Consider the following 19,771-nt stretch of genomic DNA (forward strand, 5'->3'; position numbering starts at 1 on the left):
CGATGGGAGCCTTTCTGCGTGGAGGGGTTTTCATGTTCTCCCTGTGTCTGCGTACATTTCCTCCAGGTGCTCCAGTTTCTCCCACAGTTCAAAGACATGCATATTAGGTAAAATACCCAGCCACTGGGGCTGCACGCATCAGTGCATACTTTGTGCCAGTCCTAAGCCCAGATAGATTAGGGAGGGTTGCGTTAAGAAGGGCATGCAGTGTAAAACCTATGCCAAATCAAATATGCGGAACAGAACTGCTGTGGCCCCCTAATGGGAGCAGCTAAAAGATGATCATGGAAAAACTGTCAGAAAAAATTCTATAGGTTTTGCAGAACCACTCGAGCCAGTAACAGATGGCTGAATAATCCTGGTAAGAGAAAAAAAGCAATCTCATGGTTTTCCCCAAAGCGTTTTAGCATATCGGGGCCGATACGCTTGCTCTGCCTGCCGATATACTTAGTCGCTTTAGTTAAAATCCGATATGCTTAGATTTGTACCGATACATTAAATTTCCTACCCACAAGTAACTAGATACATAGGAGAGCAAATAACAGATCCATTTACATATTGATTGATATTTGTGTTAAACAAGCGGTCTTTTTTTTTCCAATGTTTGTGTTGTGTCAAAGTAATATGTCCGCATGGTATGATGTAAACAAACTAATCTGTTGGCTAGGTCAAGATCACGTGTTCAAACTGTCCAATAAAAATATCCAAAGAAAAATGTCAGACATCCCGGAATTTTCCGATTCATTATAAGCGAACTCATTGGCTGCCGATGTTGTCCCCCACCAGACAGACAAAGCCGACTGATTTTAATCACAAAAGTTTGACCTAGTCCATTATCATTATGGCTTCGATCAAAGATTGGTTGACTAAACGTCAACAAACCCACGTGAGTGATGGCGCACAAAACCAGACAACTGTCATGACAACGAAAACGTCATCAATTCTGATCACAGCGACTGGCTCAAAAAGCACTCGCTGGACAATTTGATCCACATCAGCATGGATGACAGCGAGATGGACTATGAGAGGGTTGCCCAACATTGGGCCAAGCAAAAGCCAAGGAGAATTAATCTACTTTAAAGGAGTAGAAAACTTAATTCATTAGTTTGGGTTTGCAGAAAGATCATGTACTTAAAACACTCTCACGAAGTGAAGTTGTCCAAATGTGTCAAATATAGCACAATTTCAAATAATAATCATAAGCATTTTTGGTAGTGTGATGTCATTAAACATCATTACCATTAAACTTTTGTTAAATGGGATCCATTTAACAAAAGGCGGCTCCAGATTATTCTTTTTTTAAAGGGTCACAGTGACATCACACTGCCAAATATGCTTATTATTAGTCGAAATTATGCTACATTTGACACTTAAATTCTCTTCATGAATGTGTTTCTAAGTACATAATCTCATCTCATTATCTCTAGCCGCTTTATCCTGTCCTACAGGGTCGCAGGCAAGCTGGAGCCTATCCCAGCTGACTACAGGCGAAAGGCGGGGTACACCCTGGACAAGTCGCCAGGTCATCACAGGGCTGACACATAGACACAGACAACCATTTACACTCACATTCACACCTACGGTCAATTTAGAGTCACCAGTTAACCTAACCTGCATGTCTTTGGACTGTGGGGGAAACCGGAGCACCCGGAGGAAACCCACGCGGACACGGAGAGAACATGCAAACTCCACACAGAAAGGCCCCCGCCGGCCCCGGGGCTCGAACCCAGGACCTTCTTGCTGTGAGGCGACAGCGCTAACCACTACACCACTGTGCCGCCTTTCTAAGTACATAATCTTTCTGCAAACATAAATGTGTGAATTAAGTTCTCTTTTCCCTTAAATATGATTTAATCTTAATCTAGTCCATTTAATAAAGTGCCAAAATTTAAACTTTATAAGATGCAGTTGCCTTACTTTTCTTTTCAGTGTATCTTAGTTATACATATATTATGGTAATTGCATCAGAAACATTCTAAATCATTACAGTTATAGTAATACAGCAACTTATTTTAAGGTGGCAGTTCTTAGGTTCAGATCCCTTTGTGATCAACAGGAGGTCATCAGGGTTTCCGCTATGTACAATTGGCTGCGGCGGGCCGCCGCACCTTGACTTTTGCCGCCGCACCTTCAGGAATTCCGTAGCACCCCTAGGCAGTCCTATTTAAAAAAATAGGCTAAACCAATATTTTTTGACGTTGAGCGGACTCGAGCCTGGCATGAACCGCTCCGACACGCTATAATGACACCAATCTATCACCAGCCAATCAGAAGACTTAATCAAACACATCCCCCGCCCACCAATCTATCACCAGCCAATCAGGAGACTTAATCAAACGCATCCCCTGCCCACCAATCTATCACCAGCCAATCAGGAGACTTGGATCAAATGCATCCCCCGCCCACTTGTGTCCGCGTCTGACGTTGAATTTTCTCAGGAGGGAAGAAGTTGACTGAGGTAAGACTGTGTGATAAATTAACGAACGAATAAGACAGGAATTTCAACATATAGGGCTTAAGTTTGTTACCATTAAATAAGCATTGCTTGTACAGTAGCGTTGTCGTTACAACGTTGACCCACTTTTAACGTGCCGAGTACCGACTCAACTGTAGCCGCTAACATGCTAATTAGCTTGCTGTCAAAAGTGCAGACCTTAAATTGCTCTGTGTAAATTAGAAAATGGCGCAACTTCCTCTGTAGCCGTCAACTCAACCTGTCTTGAGTTTTGAGCCGATCACAACAGGGTAGCACTGTGGCCTGAGGTAAAACATGATAGTTTTAGTTTGTTTAAATTACAAAAATGAGTACACCCAATGACTGTCTCATATACTCTTCATATACTCATACTGTTTAAGTAATGCAATAAAACTAATCTTTAAAAGTGGAATTTACTCAAACTGTTTGCATAGAATGAACTTTGGGGTTAACAGTGTAATAGCGTTGCAGTGTTCTGCAAATTTGCAATTTAATATTTCAGATCTTGAGACATGAAAGTGCTAATTTAAAAAAATAAAAGGTCAGAGATGTTTTCTTTGTCGTCTATTTAGTTCATTTTATTTCCTCAATAATTTTCCTTGATTGAGAAATCGGTCTGGGCTCTTATGGGTTAATCAGTAGCCTGCATGCTAGTATATGTTCCATTTACAGTCAAACATTTTGATGAACTCCAGGCTCAATTTTGATTAATCAAAAATCTGCATAGTAGTACAGTCTGAAGATGCTCTTGTACATTTGGTGTCAATTGAACAAAAATTATGGGAGGATATAGATTTAATAAGTTTTACGATTTTTGAAGTGAGTGATGGATTGATAAGTTTAGATGTGTTCAATATTTTCTTATCTTCAGACATAATATTGTAGATGTTTCTTTACCTGCTTGATAGTTTTGACCGGGACTCCAATCTTCCTCAGAAGAGTCATTAGTCCTTAAATTAAATTCATTATAGACATGAACTTAAAATCATTGTTTTATTTTATGGCCTCGGTGCCCTGGCTTTTGGCCTTCGTGCCCTCGGCATCAGCAGAGCGTTCGTTTTCCACACTTCGTCGACTGAAATCATACCTCCGATCCACAACGACACAAAAGAGACTGAATGACTTGATGAACTGCCATATTCACCGTGACATTCTGGAACAAACTGACATGACAGCCATCGCAAAGGAGTTCGTGCAGGCCAATGACAGACGCAGGCAGGCCTTTGGGAAGTTTTATGGGTAAGTCATTGGTTACTTCTATTAGCACCACCGAGTGCACTGCTTCCTCTGTTTTCAATGTTTCTATACTGCATTGGTACTGATACAAGCAAGTTGTTTAAGTTGAGTTAGCCTACTAGCGAGGTGCTTTTGTTGTGTACTGTTGGCTGTTTTAGCATTTTATTCTGCGCAGTTATGTGCTGGCATGTTGTGGGCTAAAGTCATGACCGATGGATTAATCTATGTATAGCCTTCTGTGCTGTTGGCTGTTTTTATCCGCATACTGGGGTGGGACGTCTGAGCGCAGGTCTTGCCACCGCACCTTCAAACATTTTCTAGGGGAAACACTGGGTCATGATGATCGATTCTCTTCATTGGATTGCATAAGATGGAGCAAACCACTGTTCATATTTTCATGCACATTTTTGTTATAACACTACTTGATCATAGATAATTAAGGGATCCCCGTAGATTTTCAATCCATCATATACCTAAGTAATCTATAACAAAAACAGTTTAACTTGCATGTTGAACTTTAAGGTGAAATTTCAAATGTGTATACATTAATACTATTTACGGTAGGTCAGAAATCACTGAAAAACTGGTAAAATCTATCCTATAATCATCATGTATCTAAAACCTCTCAGAGACCCTGAAAATGCACCCGAGAGCATTTATTTTCAAAAAATGTTACGGGGGGGGCATGCCCCCGGACCCCCCTAGTTTCGCTTCGCACTTTCAGCACTCAATTGTCTATATATTATCATGCCAGAATTTAGGGCTTTAATTTTTTTCTGGGGAAAAACACTGAATCTATATCTACTGGTGGCATTATTAATAGCAGAGGACAGGCAAGATGCACGAGCAGCATTGAAGGCAGTTTTGCATTCCTGAACGTGATCAGAGTAGGCTTGTAAGCGGACAAGACCAATTCTTTTGTAGAGCCCCCCCAGATGCCAACCTGCTACTTTCATTATCTGGAGCTCCAGAGTGAACCAAGGGGAGGAATGAGCAGGCAGCCCAACCCAAACCTCCTTAGGAGCAAGCATACTTAAAACTGAAGGGTTGTACGCAGTCAGAATCTCAGAGGGGGAAGATAAGTCAAGCACTGAGGAAAGTGGAGGCAGAGAGGGCAGGCACAAAAATATTTGGATCAACAGATTTGAGATTTTGATGTGTGATTTTTAGTTTTATCTTATCTATTTTCAGTGACTGGTAAGGAAAAACAGATTTGAATGAGATAGTGATCAGAGATGCCAGATAGAGACATCAAGCCCAGAGGTACAGTACATACTAGATCAAGGGTATAATCACATACATGAGTGAGGAAGTCAACATGCTGCCTAATATTAAATAACTTCAAAATAGCTTTAAATTCCCTTGCAGTAGCAGAGCCTGCATCAACATGGACAGTGAAATCACCTAATAACAGTACAGAAGAGACAGAGCTATTTGTTAACATGAGCCATTTTGTCAGCTCAGAAAAAAGCTTGGGAGTAGTTCGGGTGGACGGTAGATGAGAACAAATAGAGGTTTGGGGTCAGTAATTTTCAATGCAAGATATTCAAAATGACAAAACACTGGAGGTTAATGGTTACAGCTTTCAGTCTATTCCTGTATACAATAGCCAGGACACCCCCTCCACCTGTGACATGGGGTTGGACAAAAAAAAAACCAAAAACTATAGCTGAGGGGAGTGTACAGATTAAGTCATGTGCAGTCATTCAGAGTTTGCCAGGTTTCTGTGATCAGCTGCAGGTCCATATTTTTATCTTCAGTCACATTTCTAAACAAGGTGGCTTTGCTGGTAAACGAATGACAGTTTAATAAGGCAAATGAATGGGAAATGACCAAACGATAGTAGGCATGGTTAAAGGGAAAACTGTCCACAAATGTTAATGTAATTTATATTATGAGGTTTGATGGAGTCAGTGCAGCATGAGTGATCTGGTCAAAAGGATTAAATGGATGGTACAGATGATGTGTAGCACAAGTTCCAGCAGCATCTGGAAGAGTGGTGGATGTAGCATGGGCATTGTGTAAATCCAAGCAATCTGCAGTAGGAGTATACAGATGGGTCAACCCAAGCATGGCAGTTGAGCTCTCTCAGCTGAATTGGAGAATAAACCAGGTCCATGGCAATGAAAAAAATAAACCTGGGGTAAAATAGTTCCTGGGCCGTGGCCAGCAGCTTTTTGGAAGGGCCAACAGAAGTTTTAAGTTGCCAGCCTATCTGTCTAGTTTTTTTTTTTTTTTAATCACGTATCAGGGTGTCTACAGGTTTGTCTTTTGTGTAATCTGACTGAAGTGGGTTTTGTATTTTGGTTTTTTGGGGCGCGCGCTTGCTCTCTACCATGCCGATCCTGTAGGCCGCACTGACTCAGCTGAAAACGTCAGTCCTCAAGAAAAGGGACAAAAGCCCGCCCACACTGAAAGCTGATTGGCTTATTTTGCTGAGTAACCCAATCAGGATGCTCTCTGTCTAGCATGCGCTACATGAACAGGCACACGCGCAGTCTCTCTCTCGCGCTCCGTCATATGCGCACATTCTAAGATGCGCGAGGTAGACGATGTTTCGCGTACGCTTGCTTGCTCGCTCTAGATTCCGGGAGATATTCTCTAATTTGTGGGCATCAGGGACCCGCTATCAATATGCGGGAGACTCCCGGAACTTCCGGGAGACTCGGGATGTCTGCGTTATAAGGTGCCCACAGATCGTTAACCATACACACACACCCCGAACCCCCCCCCCCACCGAAATTTTCTCAACGGATTTACACATTTCACAAAAATGACATTCAGCGGGAAAAACTTGGAATTCCGCGGAAAATTCTCATCCCTGAAATCTCCACGACCGTTAGTGGTGGCAGCGCTGAAGTCGGATATTTGAGGCTGATGCTCGCGGCCTTTAGCAAAAGCAACGTGCTTGGCGCTCTTCATATGAGAGTCCACCGCTCTTATCCCCATTGTGCCCAACTTAAAAGTCTTACAGCATGCTACACAGTATGCCTCGTTGGCATCTTTGGGTACAGCTTTCAGCCACCACGAGTATTTTGCATCTTGCAGCCAGTTATCATTAAATTTACATTTACCCATTGTGGCTCGGACTACCCTCCATCAACAGATCAGGCACTGAGTGGTTGTCAAGCACACGTGTGTCTAGCAACCGGTGGATTCGGAGCCTGCGCAGTATAATTATGAGCATCAAAAACGATTAAACTTTTTCCCCATCCAAAGTGTACCACATTTTAACGATATGACTGAGTAAAATCTCCATAAATTTAAGATTGAAAATTTAAGACCACGGGGTTTGAAATTTAAGACAATTTAAGACTTTTTAATGGCCTTATTTTAGGAAAAGTAAATTTAAGACTTTTTAAGGACCCGCGGCCACCCTGCGTATATACATGAAGCACCTTGAGATTGATTTTTCTTGTGTGTATATAGACATTTGCTTGCATACATAAACTACATTAATGAAGGAGATCGTGACAGAGCCAATCACGTTGCACGTATTTATTACAATGATTAATGCATTTAATTTCCTGTTTTGTCATCTTACCCGTGATTGGTTGCCATGCATATTGCAAACGGCGGCCCTCACGTTTCACGATGAAATTGTTAGTGATAATTTATTTATATAAAAATTTATTTTTTAAACTTTCTGGAGAGAAAGTGGACATAGTGCAAGAGGAAGTTTCTGGACAGAAGGTAGGCACAGTGTTGGAGGAAGTTTCTGGAGAGAAGGTAGTATCACGTGAATGGACGATGGACGGGTGCAAGTGCAGGAAGAGTTTATCTGAAAGCAAGATGGCAAACAGTTCCAAAACATGAGGCAAAGAGCAGAACCAGGAACAGGCAAAGATCGGGCAAGGCACAAACAGGATATGCCAAGCAGGGCAAAACATGGCAATGAAAACAGAAAGCAAAGTCAAAACCAGAGTAGCAAAACAGTAATCAAGGCTAGGTTACGTCAGATACAAGGAACAGCTCATACACTTCCCAAACTGTATGTGAGGAGAGTCCTTATATACACGAGCTGTGATTGCGCTCTGATCAGGAACAGGTGCATGACAATTCGTTCTAATGAGCTTGAGCGCAGCATGTGAGTTTCAGTCCGAGACATGCTGCTGCAAGCGCCAATGTGCACGGATGTGACAGGTAGACACAGACGTGATAGAACATTATCAGTGATTTCACACAAGTTCACAGTTACATGCAGCCTCTATATAAGGTGGCTAAAATATGCTGTAATACATTCTACTCAGCTACTTCAAGCAAAACTGTACTATTGTATATGATTTAAGTACTGTAAATCTAAATCTAGTGCCCTTAAATTTGAGCACTTTTTGAAAAAAAAAAGTTGTTAGATTTGCTGAAAAATAGAACCATATACATTCTTTTTTTATTATACTAAAATTATTATGAACACAACTTAATGTTAGTAAATTTTCAGTTAATTTCTGCTTTCTAAAAGTGCTAAAATAGCTAAAATAAAGTGGTCGTTAATATTTCTAGATTTACAACCCTCACTCTTACCCCTCTTTAGTCTGTCCCTGATCTCACGCTAGATAGACTAAAGGGCCACCTGGAATTGGGAAGGGCCAGGAGATTTTGAACCCAACTACCCCTTCTGGCCAGTGACAAAAACTAACTTACTGTAAACCAGTCCCAAAGTGTACACATCTCTACATACACAGGCCCAAAAAGCATTGCTAGCACATTACATCTTGGAAGTTACATGCCAAAGCAAAGACAAGCCTGCCACACAACTGTCATAGCAAGCCATATTAGCCAGAACCCAGTGGTAGCCCAACGCCTATTCAATACATGAGAGGTGGGAAAGTAAATGACTCAGTCATAAACCACCACGAACAGTTAGTAAAAGTCTGGAACCTCTCCTGCCAACTGAACTAAGGAGAAGAAAATCAACAAGGGAGAGGACTTGTGGAAAGCAGGGTCAGTGAGCAGTTAGCATTAGCAGTAGCCAGCAGCAGGAGAAACTTTAAAAAGCTGCAGTGGCATTAATCCAAATAAAAGTCAATAGGATCTGCAGCAGAATGAGTACAGCAGGGGAAAATTAAGTCTAATCATTAGTAACACCATACAAAGTGACAAAAAACACAGATCCACAAAACAACGAAGTTGCAGAAAAGCACAAACATACAAAGCACTGGCCAGCAAGGAGCAGCAGCCAAACAGAGTACCCTCAACCTGGAAACACATTCCATTATATTACATTACAGGCATTTAGCAGACACTCTTATCCACAGCGATGTATAACATACCCAGAGCAGTCTGGGGAGCAGTTAGGGATTAGAGCCTTTTTCTAGAGCCTTAGCAAAAAGTCTGAATATATATCTAAATGAGAAGTTTTCGATTTTTTTATTTTCAATAAATTTGCAAAACTTCTTTAAAGGCATGATTTAGTTATCTTGTTATTTTTGAGAAATTCAAACTAAGTAGTTTAACTGATTAACAATGCTGTTGTTTATCTATAATTTTTTTTTGTATGGACACCACAGAAATTATCAAAGACTGACAGAGGATGACAGACACATCCAACTTAGAGTTGAGGTTTATAAAAACACCCAAACTATTGTAGTCCCTGACAATTAACCAAGAGACATCAGGTGGGGCTATTACCACTGCATATATACATAAAAATAATTTCAGCCACTTAACCTTTGTTAAAATGACTGTATACATGACAAGGCCTCTTACCTTGAGTATAATCTTGACCTCATCTTTAGAGCAGTTATCAAGTCGGGTCAATCGATACTCCAGCCACTGCTGGACAACAGCTCTCTGCTCAGCTGAATCTCCCAGCAGTTCTCTTTTTTTAGCCTCATGTACCAGGTGGGAACTGATCGTGGCCAAACCAACCAAAGATGGACCATTGTTGTTCTGGAGAACAGGGACCTAAAAAGTGAAAAAGGATAATCATTGGCTTAATGAGCTTTACCCCAACCCCCCCCCCAAAAAAAAAACTACAACCCCGCAACCCACACCCACAGCAGTTTGAACAGGCATGGATATATACATTCACTAGGTAGCCCTGACAAATGCACTGCTCCATTTCATATTCTACTTACCTGGCAGTCCAAATAGCTAGTCTAAAAAAGTGTTCACCATCCATCGACTTTCTACGGCTTATCCGGTTCTGGGTCTCAGAGGCAGCAGTCTCAAAAGCCTCCCTCTCTCCAGCCACCTCCTCCAGGGGATGCCAAAATGCTCTCAGAACAGCCGAGAAATATAATCCCTCCTGCATGTCCTGGGTCTACCCCAGGGTCTACTCCTGGTTGGACAAGCCTGACATGCCTTCCCTGGCAGATGCCCACACCACCTCAGCTGGCTCCTTTCAATGTGAAGGAGCACCAGCTGTACTTTGAGTCCCTCCTGAATGTCCAAGCTCCTAATCCTGTCCTTAAGGCTGAACCCAGACATCACACAGAAAAAGCTCATTTCTGCTGCTTGTATCCACAATCTCATTCTTTTGATCATTACCCAGCGCTTATGACCATAGGTGAGGATAGGAATGTAGACTGAGCAGTAAATCAACAACTTCGACTTATGGCTCAGCTCTCGCTTCACCATGAAAAATTGGTAGAGCAACCGCATGACTGCTGATGCTGCACCAATCCACCTGTCAGTCTCCCATTTGTGAACAAGACCTTGATATACTTAAATTCCTCCACTTGAGGCAGCGACCTACCCCCAACCTGGAGAGGGCATTCCACCCTTTTCCAGCTGAGGACCATGGCCTCTGATTTGAAGGTACTGATTCTCATCCCAGCAGCAAACCATCCCAGGACACACTGGAGGTCACAGCTTGGTGAAGCCAAAAGGATCGCACCATCTGCAAAAACAACAATGTGATCCTGATGCCCCCAAACCAGACACCTTCCACCCCCTGACTGCACCTAGGAATCCTGTCCATAAAAATTATGAACAGAATCAGAGACAAAAGGGCAGCCCTGGCAAGTCTGACTTACTGCCAGCCATGTGAATCAAGCTCTTGTGCCGTTTGTCCAGGGACCTAATGGCCCATGTCAGCGGGCCCAGAACACCATACTCCCATAGCACCTCCTACAAGACTCCCTGAGGGACATGGTTATATGACTTTTCTAAGTCCAAAGCAGCACATGTGGACTGGTTAGGCAAACTCTCATGAACCCTCCAGAATCCCTCAGAGGGTAAAAAGCTTGACAAGTGCTCCCTGATGAAAACCGCATTGTTCCTTCTGGATCCAAGGTTCGACTAATGGACAAATCCCCCTTTCCAGTACCCTGGCAGAGACCTTCCCAGGGAAGCTGAGGAACATGATCCCTCTAAAGTTGGAGCATACCCTTCAGTCCCCCTTCTTGAAGATGGGAACCACCATCCCAGTCTGCCAGTCCAGAGGCACTGTCCCTAACCTCCATGCAATGTTGAAGAGGCGTGTCAACCAAGACAGCTCAACAACATTCAAAGCCTTCAGGAACTTAGGACAAATCTCATCCACTTTCAGAACGCTGCCACTGAAGAGTTTAACTACCTCAATGACGACAGCTTTAGTTATGGGCGAGTCCTTACCCAAGTCCTCTAACTCTGCCTCTTCGATGGAAGGCATGCGAAATGGGTTCAGGAGATCCTCAAAGTATTCCTTCCACCATCCAACCATATCCCCAGTTGAGGGTCAACTGCACTCTAACCCCACTGTAAACAGCACAGGCAAAGCACTGCTTTCCCCTCCCGAGCCACCTGATGGTTTGCCAGAATCTCTTTGAGGCCAACCACAAGTCTTTTTCCATGGCCTCACCAAACTCCTCCCACAACCAAGCTTTTACTTCCATAACTCTGCTTGGCCCATTGGTACCACTCAGCTGCTTCAGGAGCGCCACAAGCCAACAAGGCTTGGAAGGCCTCCTTCTTCAGCATTACGACTCCCTTAATTGCTGGAGTCAACCACCGGGTTTGGGGGTTGCTGCCATTACTAGAACCAACAATCTTACGACCGTAGCACCATAGAACTGCTTTAGCAATGGAGGCATGGAACATGGTCCATTCGGACTCACTGTCCCCAAACTCGCTCAGAATTCAGGAGAAGCTCTGCTGGAGGTGCGAGTTGATCTCTCCAACAGGGGGCTTTGCTAAACGTTCCCAGCTCACCTGCAATATACGTTTAGCTTTGTCAGGTCTGTCCAGCATCTTCCCCCACCATCTGATCCAACTCACTACCAGGTGGTTGTGAGTTGACAGCTCAGCTCCTTTCTTTACCGGAGTGATTTTGTCATTGTATCATCAGACCTGCATCCACAGGTCTTGCTCAATCATTGACCCAAGACCTAGAGTGTTCTTTTACCAAGTGTACTTATGAACACCTTTATTCTCGAACATGTTCATTATGGACAAACTATGCCGAGTATGGAATTCCAATAACAGAACACCACTCGGGTTCTGATCAGGTGAGCCATTCCTCCCAGTCTCACACTTCCAGGTTTCACCATCACTGCCCATGTGAATGTTAAAGTCCCCTAGCAGAATGACAGTCACCCAAAGGGGTGCCTTCCAGCACCCCACCAAAGGCCTTCAAGAAGGTTGAATACTCTGAACTGGTGTTCAGTGCATCAGCACAGACAATAGTCAACGCATGTGCCCCAACTTGAAACCTCAGGGAAGCAACTCTTGTCCACTGGGGTGAACTCCAGTATACTGACATCAAACTGGAGGGCTATGAGAAAATCCACACCTGTTCACCATCTCTCACCAATGGCAACTCCAGAATAGAGTCCAGCCTCTCTCCAGGAGTTTGGGTCCAGAGCCCGTATCGTGCATTGAGGTGAACCTGACTATGTCTAGCAGGTAACACTCTACCTCCCACACCAGCTCAGGCTCCTTTCCCACCATAGAGGTTATATTCCATGTTCGAAGAGCCAGTTTTGTCAGCCAGCAATTGGCCCGCCAAGGCACCCACCTCGTATTGGATTGCAAAGTGTTAACCAATATTACTCAAAAGTATGGCCAGCTAACTATTTGCATTAATACAGATTGTGGAAAATACAGTGGATATAAAAAGTGTACACACCCTGTTAAACTGATAGGTTTTTCTGATGTAAAAAAAAAAAAAAAAAGAGACCACGATAATTTCAAAACTTTTCCCAACTTTAATGTGACCTGTACGGTTCAACTGAACATCCCTCCAAAACTGATGAAAAGACCAGATGAAAACTGGTCAGGGAGGCTGCCAAAAGGCCTACAGCAACAGTGAAGGAGCTGCAGGAATTTCTGGCAAGTACTGGTTGTGTATTACATGTGACCGTAATCTCCTGTATTCTCCATATGTCTGGACTATGAGGTAGGGTCAAAGAAAAACATCCAGGCCCGGCTAAATTTTGCAAAAAAAAAAACACAACAACAAAAAAACATCAACTCTCCCAAAAGCATGTAGGAAAATACGTTATGGTCTGCTGAAACCAAGATTGAATTTTTTGGCTGCAATTCCAAAAGGTATGTTTGGCACAAAAACAACACTGCATATCACCAAAAGATCACCATATCCAGGGTGAAGCATGGTGGTGGCAGCATCATGTTTTGGGGTTCTTTTTCTTCAGCTGGAACAGGGGCTTTAGTCAAGGTGGAGGGAATTATGAACAGTTCTAAATACTAGTCAATTTTGGCCCAAAACCTTCAGGTGTCTGCTAAAAAGCTGAAGAAGAATTTCATCTTTCAGCATGACAGTGACCCCAAAAAAGTTTTGGAATGGCCCAGCCAGCGCCCAGACCTAAATCCAACTGAAAATCTGTGGGGTGACCTGAAGAGGGCTGTGCACAAGAGATGCCCTCACAATCTGACAGATTTGGAGCGCTTTTGCAAGGAAGAGTGGGCAAATATTGCCAAGTCTAGATGTGGCAGGCTGACAGACTCCTACCCCAAAAGACAATGCTGTAATTAAATCAAAAAGTGCTTCAACAAAGTATTAGTTTAAGGGTGTGCACACTTATGCAACCAGCTTATTGTACATTTTTTATGTTACGTTTCCCCCCCCCAACAGATTTGTTTGTTTTTCAATTGAATTGCACAGGTTATAGGTCACATTAAAGGTGGGAAAAGTTTTAAAATTATTGATTGTGGGCTCATTTTTTTACATCAAAAAAGCCTATCATTTTAATGGGGTGTGTACACTTTTATCAAACAGACAGAGGAAATTTGTGTGCGCATGCGCAAGTTTACCTTTGACCGTGCACTGACAGTTACATGATTTTGTCCCTAAACGAACAGCTGATCACACCGAGGTGCTTGCTGACCACCGATATTTATTAGTTCGGTCCTGCGTTTCCTTTCCTTCACAACATAATGTCTTTTCTTCTCGCTTTCCACTGTAGTCGGTCTTCCACGTTTAATTTGCACACGTGTCCTCCATTTTTCTCTCCTGTTTCAAATTTGTATCCCACAATGCCTTGCGCGAACAGGGAAAGCCCACCACGTGATCCATGATGTAGTATCTTGAATTGGGTCATGTTGAAGCAGGAAAAAATAATGGAGAATTTAAGGCCACATGGCCCTAATTTCATGAACTGTACTATTAAACAAAAAACAAAATTGGAAGTCTGTGATTCGAATTCAGTAGCTTTCGGTCCACTAAACAAAAATAATTGGGTGTCAGGGAAAATTCTTTTTATGACCTACACTTGAAAAATCTGAAAGGCAGTCTACCTTTAACATAAATTACATTACATGTGCAGCAGGTCCTAAAAGTTCAACTGAATTAAACCATGGACAACTGCATCATGAGAACTAATAAAATTGTATCAAGTAAATAAATAATCCAAGGTGTTTAAATTTTTCTGAATAAGAATTCAATAAACTTCCACTGTCTAATGCTATTAATGTTCATTAACTAGGAGTTTAGAATTCACTGTTTAACCAATGAGTTTTAACTGATTGATACACTCAGTTAAACTGTAAAAAAAAAAAGTTTGTAGTGTGGTAAGAAGAATGCAGAGAGTATAAAAGAAATATGGGACAGGGGCTAACATTACAGCCTATCAACTCATGGGGTCATATCGACACATGTAGCCAATACAGGTGCCTACAGACTATAGCCATATTTGCAGTCTGAGCGAAATGAAACGGGCTAAAAGTAGTAGGGTTCGGGACAATTTCGAGTGAAAGGACAACGAGGTTAAATGTAAGCCGTGTTGTGAAGTGTTGAAATACAGCAGTAGTACAACTGCAATGCAGTACCACTTGCGAAATAAACATCCATGAGCATTGTGTGTGAGATAGAGGACAACAAACTTTGGCCTCCATGTTAGCTGGGAGATGATGTGATTCCCAGCAGTCTGAGGAGATAATGCAGAGGATTTGTTTAATGGTGGAGAAAAGACATTTTGCCCATTCATGTGGTCTGTGGAGAGGGTTTTCAGGAGCATGCCAGAGACATCAGTGCCATCTGAGCTGGTATTCTCTGCTGTGGGTCTCATAATACATAGACAGTGCACAAGATTAACCCCACAACATGTTGATTTCTGAATAAAAATCAGTAAACAAGTTGTCCAGGTTGAAATAGGCCATAGGATTTTTAGGTGTGAAAATGATAACTTTCCATTTTGTTAAAATGATGATTGCTCATCATGAATTAAAATTACATATACCTGATAATGGAACTGGTTTTCGTTACAGCACTTTCCGTGCTTATACATTAGAAAGTGTACCCATATATAAGCCTTACGCCCGCAGATGAGTAAATACACAGTTTTTACCTCTTCTCTCTCTGAAGTACCCTTCTCCTTTCATATGCAAGAACTCTCTTCTTGGTATAGTTTCCACAAACAAACAGTCTCAATTAGGCTCTGCCACTCATGCCTACAATTGACAGAAGACTGCCAACCATTAAGGACATCCCACATTTGAGCACGTTTTTGCAAGTGTCTTTGAAACTGAGCTTCAGTCGACCAACTGGGCGAGAACCACGGGCAAGTTCACCATACATCAGTTGTTTGGGTGCTCTAGTGTCATCCAGCCGGCAAATATGTCGAGCCAAACACTTTCTACATTTGCTTAGAAAGTGTGCCCACTTGCTGTTCATTTTAATAGGCCCGAGTTTCACAGTATTTTCCTACACAGGAGACTTAGACTGCTAAACCTGCCCATTAAGTGCACTTACCGCTGGAGGATTAAATTTTTGTTTCATTTTGCTCATTGCAAAGTCTGGCAGCATCTTGCTAATTATTTACATCAGTTATGAATTGTTTGCACTTGGGGGAAAAAATAAAAGTACTTGTAATTTCTAAAGCATTTTTTATTGGTGTCATAGTCACTCATCCATGCTAAATAGGCCTATATTTTCTCAGCAATTAACAGTTAAACATCGATTAAAGTGTGTTGACTATCAGTGAGGAAAAAAAATCCGAAACAGACATGCCCATCATTAACCATTATCCCCCCCCCCTTTTTTTTTTTAAATTCATCACGCACATCTATTAGCAAGCACTGTACACATTTATCCCTGTACAGACCTTGATGGAAAATGTCACAAGGTCAAGGAAAGATGTGAAGGAGAACTCATAAGGATGTAGGAAAAAAAACTGTAGTGCTTTTTAAAAAGAAACAAACAAAAAACTGCAGTACTAAAAGAATCCGACTGCACTTACACTAGGCTATGCAATCATGCAATGGTGCATGTTATCAACACGGGTCTGCTGTGTGAAACAATATTCCAAAGATGCACTATAAAATGTGCATCTTCTCTCTCTGCATTCTTATGTTGTTTAATGCAGGCTATATAAACGTGGACAACACAATGAAAAGTATTATTCCATTACCAAGGTTGGAATTGAAATAAACAAAGAAATATAGGCAACCAGTCACAAAACGATTGTCACACTGAAGATGTGACATCAATGCACTTCATCTCTGAACTGTGATTTTGCGCATCTTCATTCTGTGAACTTTTATTACACATTCCGGCACACACTGTGCAGCTTGGCTATTTATTTAACCCATTGCACATATTTTCTTCTCACACATTCATGTCATGACTCTTGTTCCTCTTCATCATGTGACCCATTTGTGCACATTCCAGGAAACCCTGTACAGCTTGGGCTTCAAAACATCCCGCACAGACACCCCTTAAATATGTCCACTTTTCAAATTTGTACATTTTTCATTATAAATTTCTATAACTACTACTTTTCTTAATTCTTCTGTCTTAACTGTTCAAGCACCAAAGCAAATTTATTGCATGTGAGAATGCACTTGGCAGTAAGGGTTGGTTTACAATCAGGGTACAAAGTTTGTGTTACAGGGGTCCAAAATTCAAATCGATTCAAACTGGTTCTTGTACCAGTTTTTAAGTGAAGGACAAGTTAAAGAACAGATTTCAGGTAATTTTTTGACATGTGTGTATGGTAGTTTTGTGTAATCTGCTATAAGATGGGAGAAACAAATGAAGTGATTCTCGGAGAGGACTTTTTTTTGACAATTCAGAATCCACTACTTCTATAGTGCTTTTAAATATAAGGCTGTAAGCTTTGTGTTTGTGTTGTCTCTAATATTTATGTCCCAATATCGTGACCACATTTTAGGATGAAAATAATCATTTTAGATATGTTATTTTATATTGAAAAATTAGCTGTCTCGGAGAGGACATTTTTTTTTTGACACAATTACATACTAATTTGATCAAAATAGTCTGAAAACTTAACTGGCATTCAACATTAAAACTTAACTATGTTTCCAATGATATGGAACCAAATATTTGTTTTATGGTATAAAGAATGATTTAAGTGCATCCCTTTTGGAGCTACCTGTGGTCAAAAAAAGCACTTTTTCTAAATGACAAGTAATTTTGCTAAATATGACACATATTGCCATACATTCACCAAAAATAACGTTATCACCAATTTTTTTTTGCATGGTAAATAGAGCTATCACAGGGCTACAATAAACAACCAAGTTTATTTAGTCAAGCCTTTTGATATTGAAGATAATAAGTGTTAAATGTGATTTTTAGCTTGCGTACCCTGATTGTAAAACAACCCATAAACTTGATTCTGAAAATGGCTGCTCACACTCCCCTTCCTGTCTGTTCATATTAATTGACATTAATCCCAATTATTAAATAATTTTTTGTTTGTGTGAATGGTGCACAGAAGGCGTATCGCTTTAAAATGTTGCTGCCGCAAGGAATTGTGGGCATTAACTCATTTCACTGGCTTCCAGTAAGCTACAGAATTGCTGCTGGTGTACAAATCTCTAAATGGTACAGGGCCCAATTACCTCTCTGATATGTTGCAGCGGCCTAACCCGATCAGATCTACCAGATCACAGCAGCAAAATTTACTGGTAAAACCTGTTGTTAAAACAAAGTGTGGTGAAGCAGCTTTTAGCTACTACGCAGTACAGCTATGGAACCAACTCCCAGAGGACATCAAAAATACTCCTGCTGTTGGCAGCTTCAAATCTAGACTAAAGACCAAGCTGTTCTCAGATGCTTTCTGCTAACTTATAAATATCTTCATCTTTACATGTTTTAAACTTTACTTAACTTTTACAGTCTCTGCATGTTTTAAACTTTACTTAACTTTTATTCTATTTTATTCTGCTGTTTTTTACTGAACTTTTACTTCATTTTATTTCTATTATTGTTTAATTCTTTTTTCCCCTCTCTTCTTCCCCATTTATTTTATTTTCTATTCTTTACTGTTTTGCTTTCACTTCTGTAAAGCACATTGAACTGCCACGGTGTATGAAATGCGCTATATAAATAAACTTGCCTTGCCTTTTCGTAAAGGACGGTTTAGTGTACCCTCTGCGAAAGGAGATAGGACTAGTGTACCCTCTGCCAAAGGAGATAGGACTAGTGTACCCTCTGCCAAAGGAGATAGGAAAGAAACCACGAAACACGTTTTCTTAGTGTTTAGAGAATTTAAACAGCTCTTATCACGGCTGCCACTTAGATACTTCCGTGTCTTTTCATTCAGTTAGGAAGGTTCTTTCCTAAGCAAAAAATGACTATTGGAGTGAGTGAGTCCATACAGACTAGCCAACAACCAGTCATTTAATCCATCACGCCATGCTGTCTCCCTTCATAAACACGCGTGATCATATAACGAGCCTCTGTTTCTACTTTACATGTATACTCTCATTCGTTTATTCAACGTAAAGCCACAAATCAAAACCATATTTCCCTGCACTACACGATTAATGCAGCTAGCATAGCTAAATATTATCAGCATCTAACAATTTGCTTAACCTTATGTTAACACTTAAATGCGTCTATATATCTAACACTCAGCATCTGCCACTTCTGAGATCAAAAAGAACCAGTAAAAGTGTCTGAAATCACCTTTCTTTCTCCTTGCGTACTGTATTTATTTAGCTTTTTCAATCCCAGAAATTTCTCCAACGAGGAGAGCTCTCTTAACGCCATCTTGCCGCACGAGGAAAGCAGTACGCACTTGCTGATTGGTAGAAACGATGAGGCCACACCCACCGCCAGGATTGACAGCCGAGTGCCGGAAGCGAAGAGTCGAAAACAGTCGTGATCTGATATGACGACATACCGTCTAATGCTGTTAAACCCAAGACTAAGAAATAATTGCATCATCCATTCTGTGAACTAGTTATGTGCTTGATAAAGGCTAACATGCATTTTTGTTGTTTGCTCAGTTACTATATATAATAAAAGTACAGCCAAATGACAGAAGAATCAGGGTATATTGTTGGAGCTGGAGGACATTCAAATTATTATTTAAAACTTTTATAATTTTCAGTTCCTTGATAGTGCAAGAAAAACTCGGTATTGTTATGTCTGCCCAAGTTGTGAATATGAATTTGAAATCATAACACTGCCGCATGTGTATACTTACAAATCTCTTTTCACTAGAATGGTTGAAAACTGAATCATACAAACAAAGCCCATGTCTGGAGTTTTTCTATCTCTCGTTCATACTGTCTTCATGTTTATATGGATCACTGGATGACTCTCCTATAATGGCACATCAGCTGTCAATTAAGTTGAGCTTATTAAATCGATGTTGACCAGGTAGAGACGACATCCTGAGATGTGACTGAAGGAAAGGAGCGCTTCTT

At 41.3% G+C, this 19,771-nt stretch overlaps 1 protein-coding gene across 2 annotated transcripts in view; it reads right to left on the bottom strand.

Moving 5' to 3' along the window:
• Nucleotides 1–19,146, bottom strand: part of eef1e1 (eukaryotic translation elongation factor 1 epsilon 1) — a 37,871-nt gene extending 18,725 nt beyond the window's left edge. The window contains exons 1-2 of one of the 2 annotated variants that reach the window (XM_060900904.1): nt 19,026–19,146; nt 9,419–9,616 (exon numbers count right to left, since the gene is read on the bottom strand). In XM_060900904.1, coding sequence (XP_060756887.1) covers nt 9,419–9,616; nt 19,026–19,109 — 282 coding nt within the window. In that variant the 5' untranslated portion in view covers nt 19,110–19,146. The remainder of the gene's footprint in view (nt 1–9,418; nt 9,617–19,025) is intronic. The other variant, XM_060900905.1, reaches the window with a different exon arrangement.
• Between the last annotated feature and the right edge of the window lie 625 nt (nt 19,147–19,771).

Source organism: Neoarius graeffei, chromosome 19 (assembly GCF_027579695.1).
Source record: "Neoarius graeffei isolate fNeoGra1 chromosome 19, fNeoGra1.pri, whole genome shotgun sequence".
In the NCBI taxonomy this organism is placed as follows: Eukaryota; Metazoa; Chordata; class Actinopteri; order Siluriformes; family Ariidae; genus Neoarius; species Neoarius graeffei.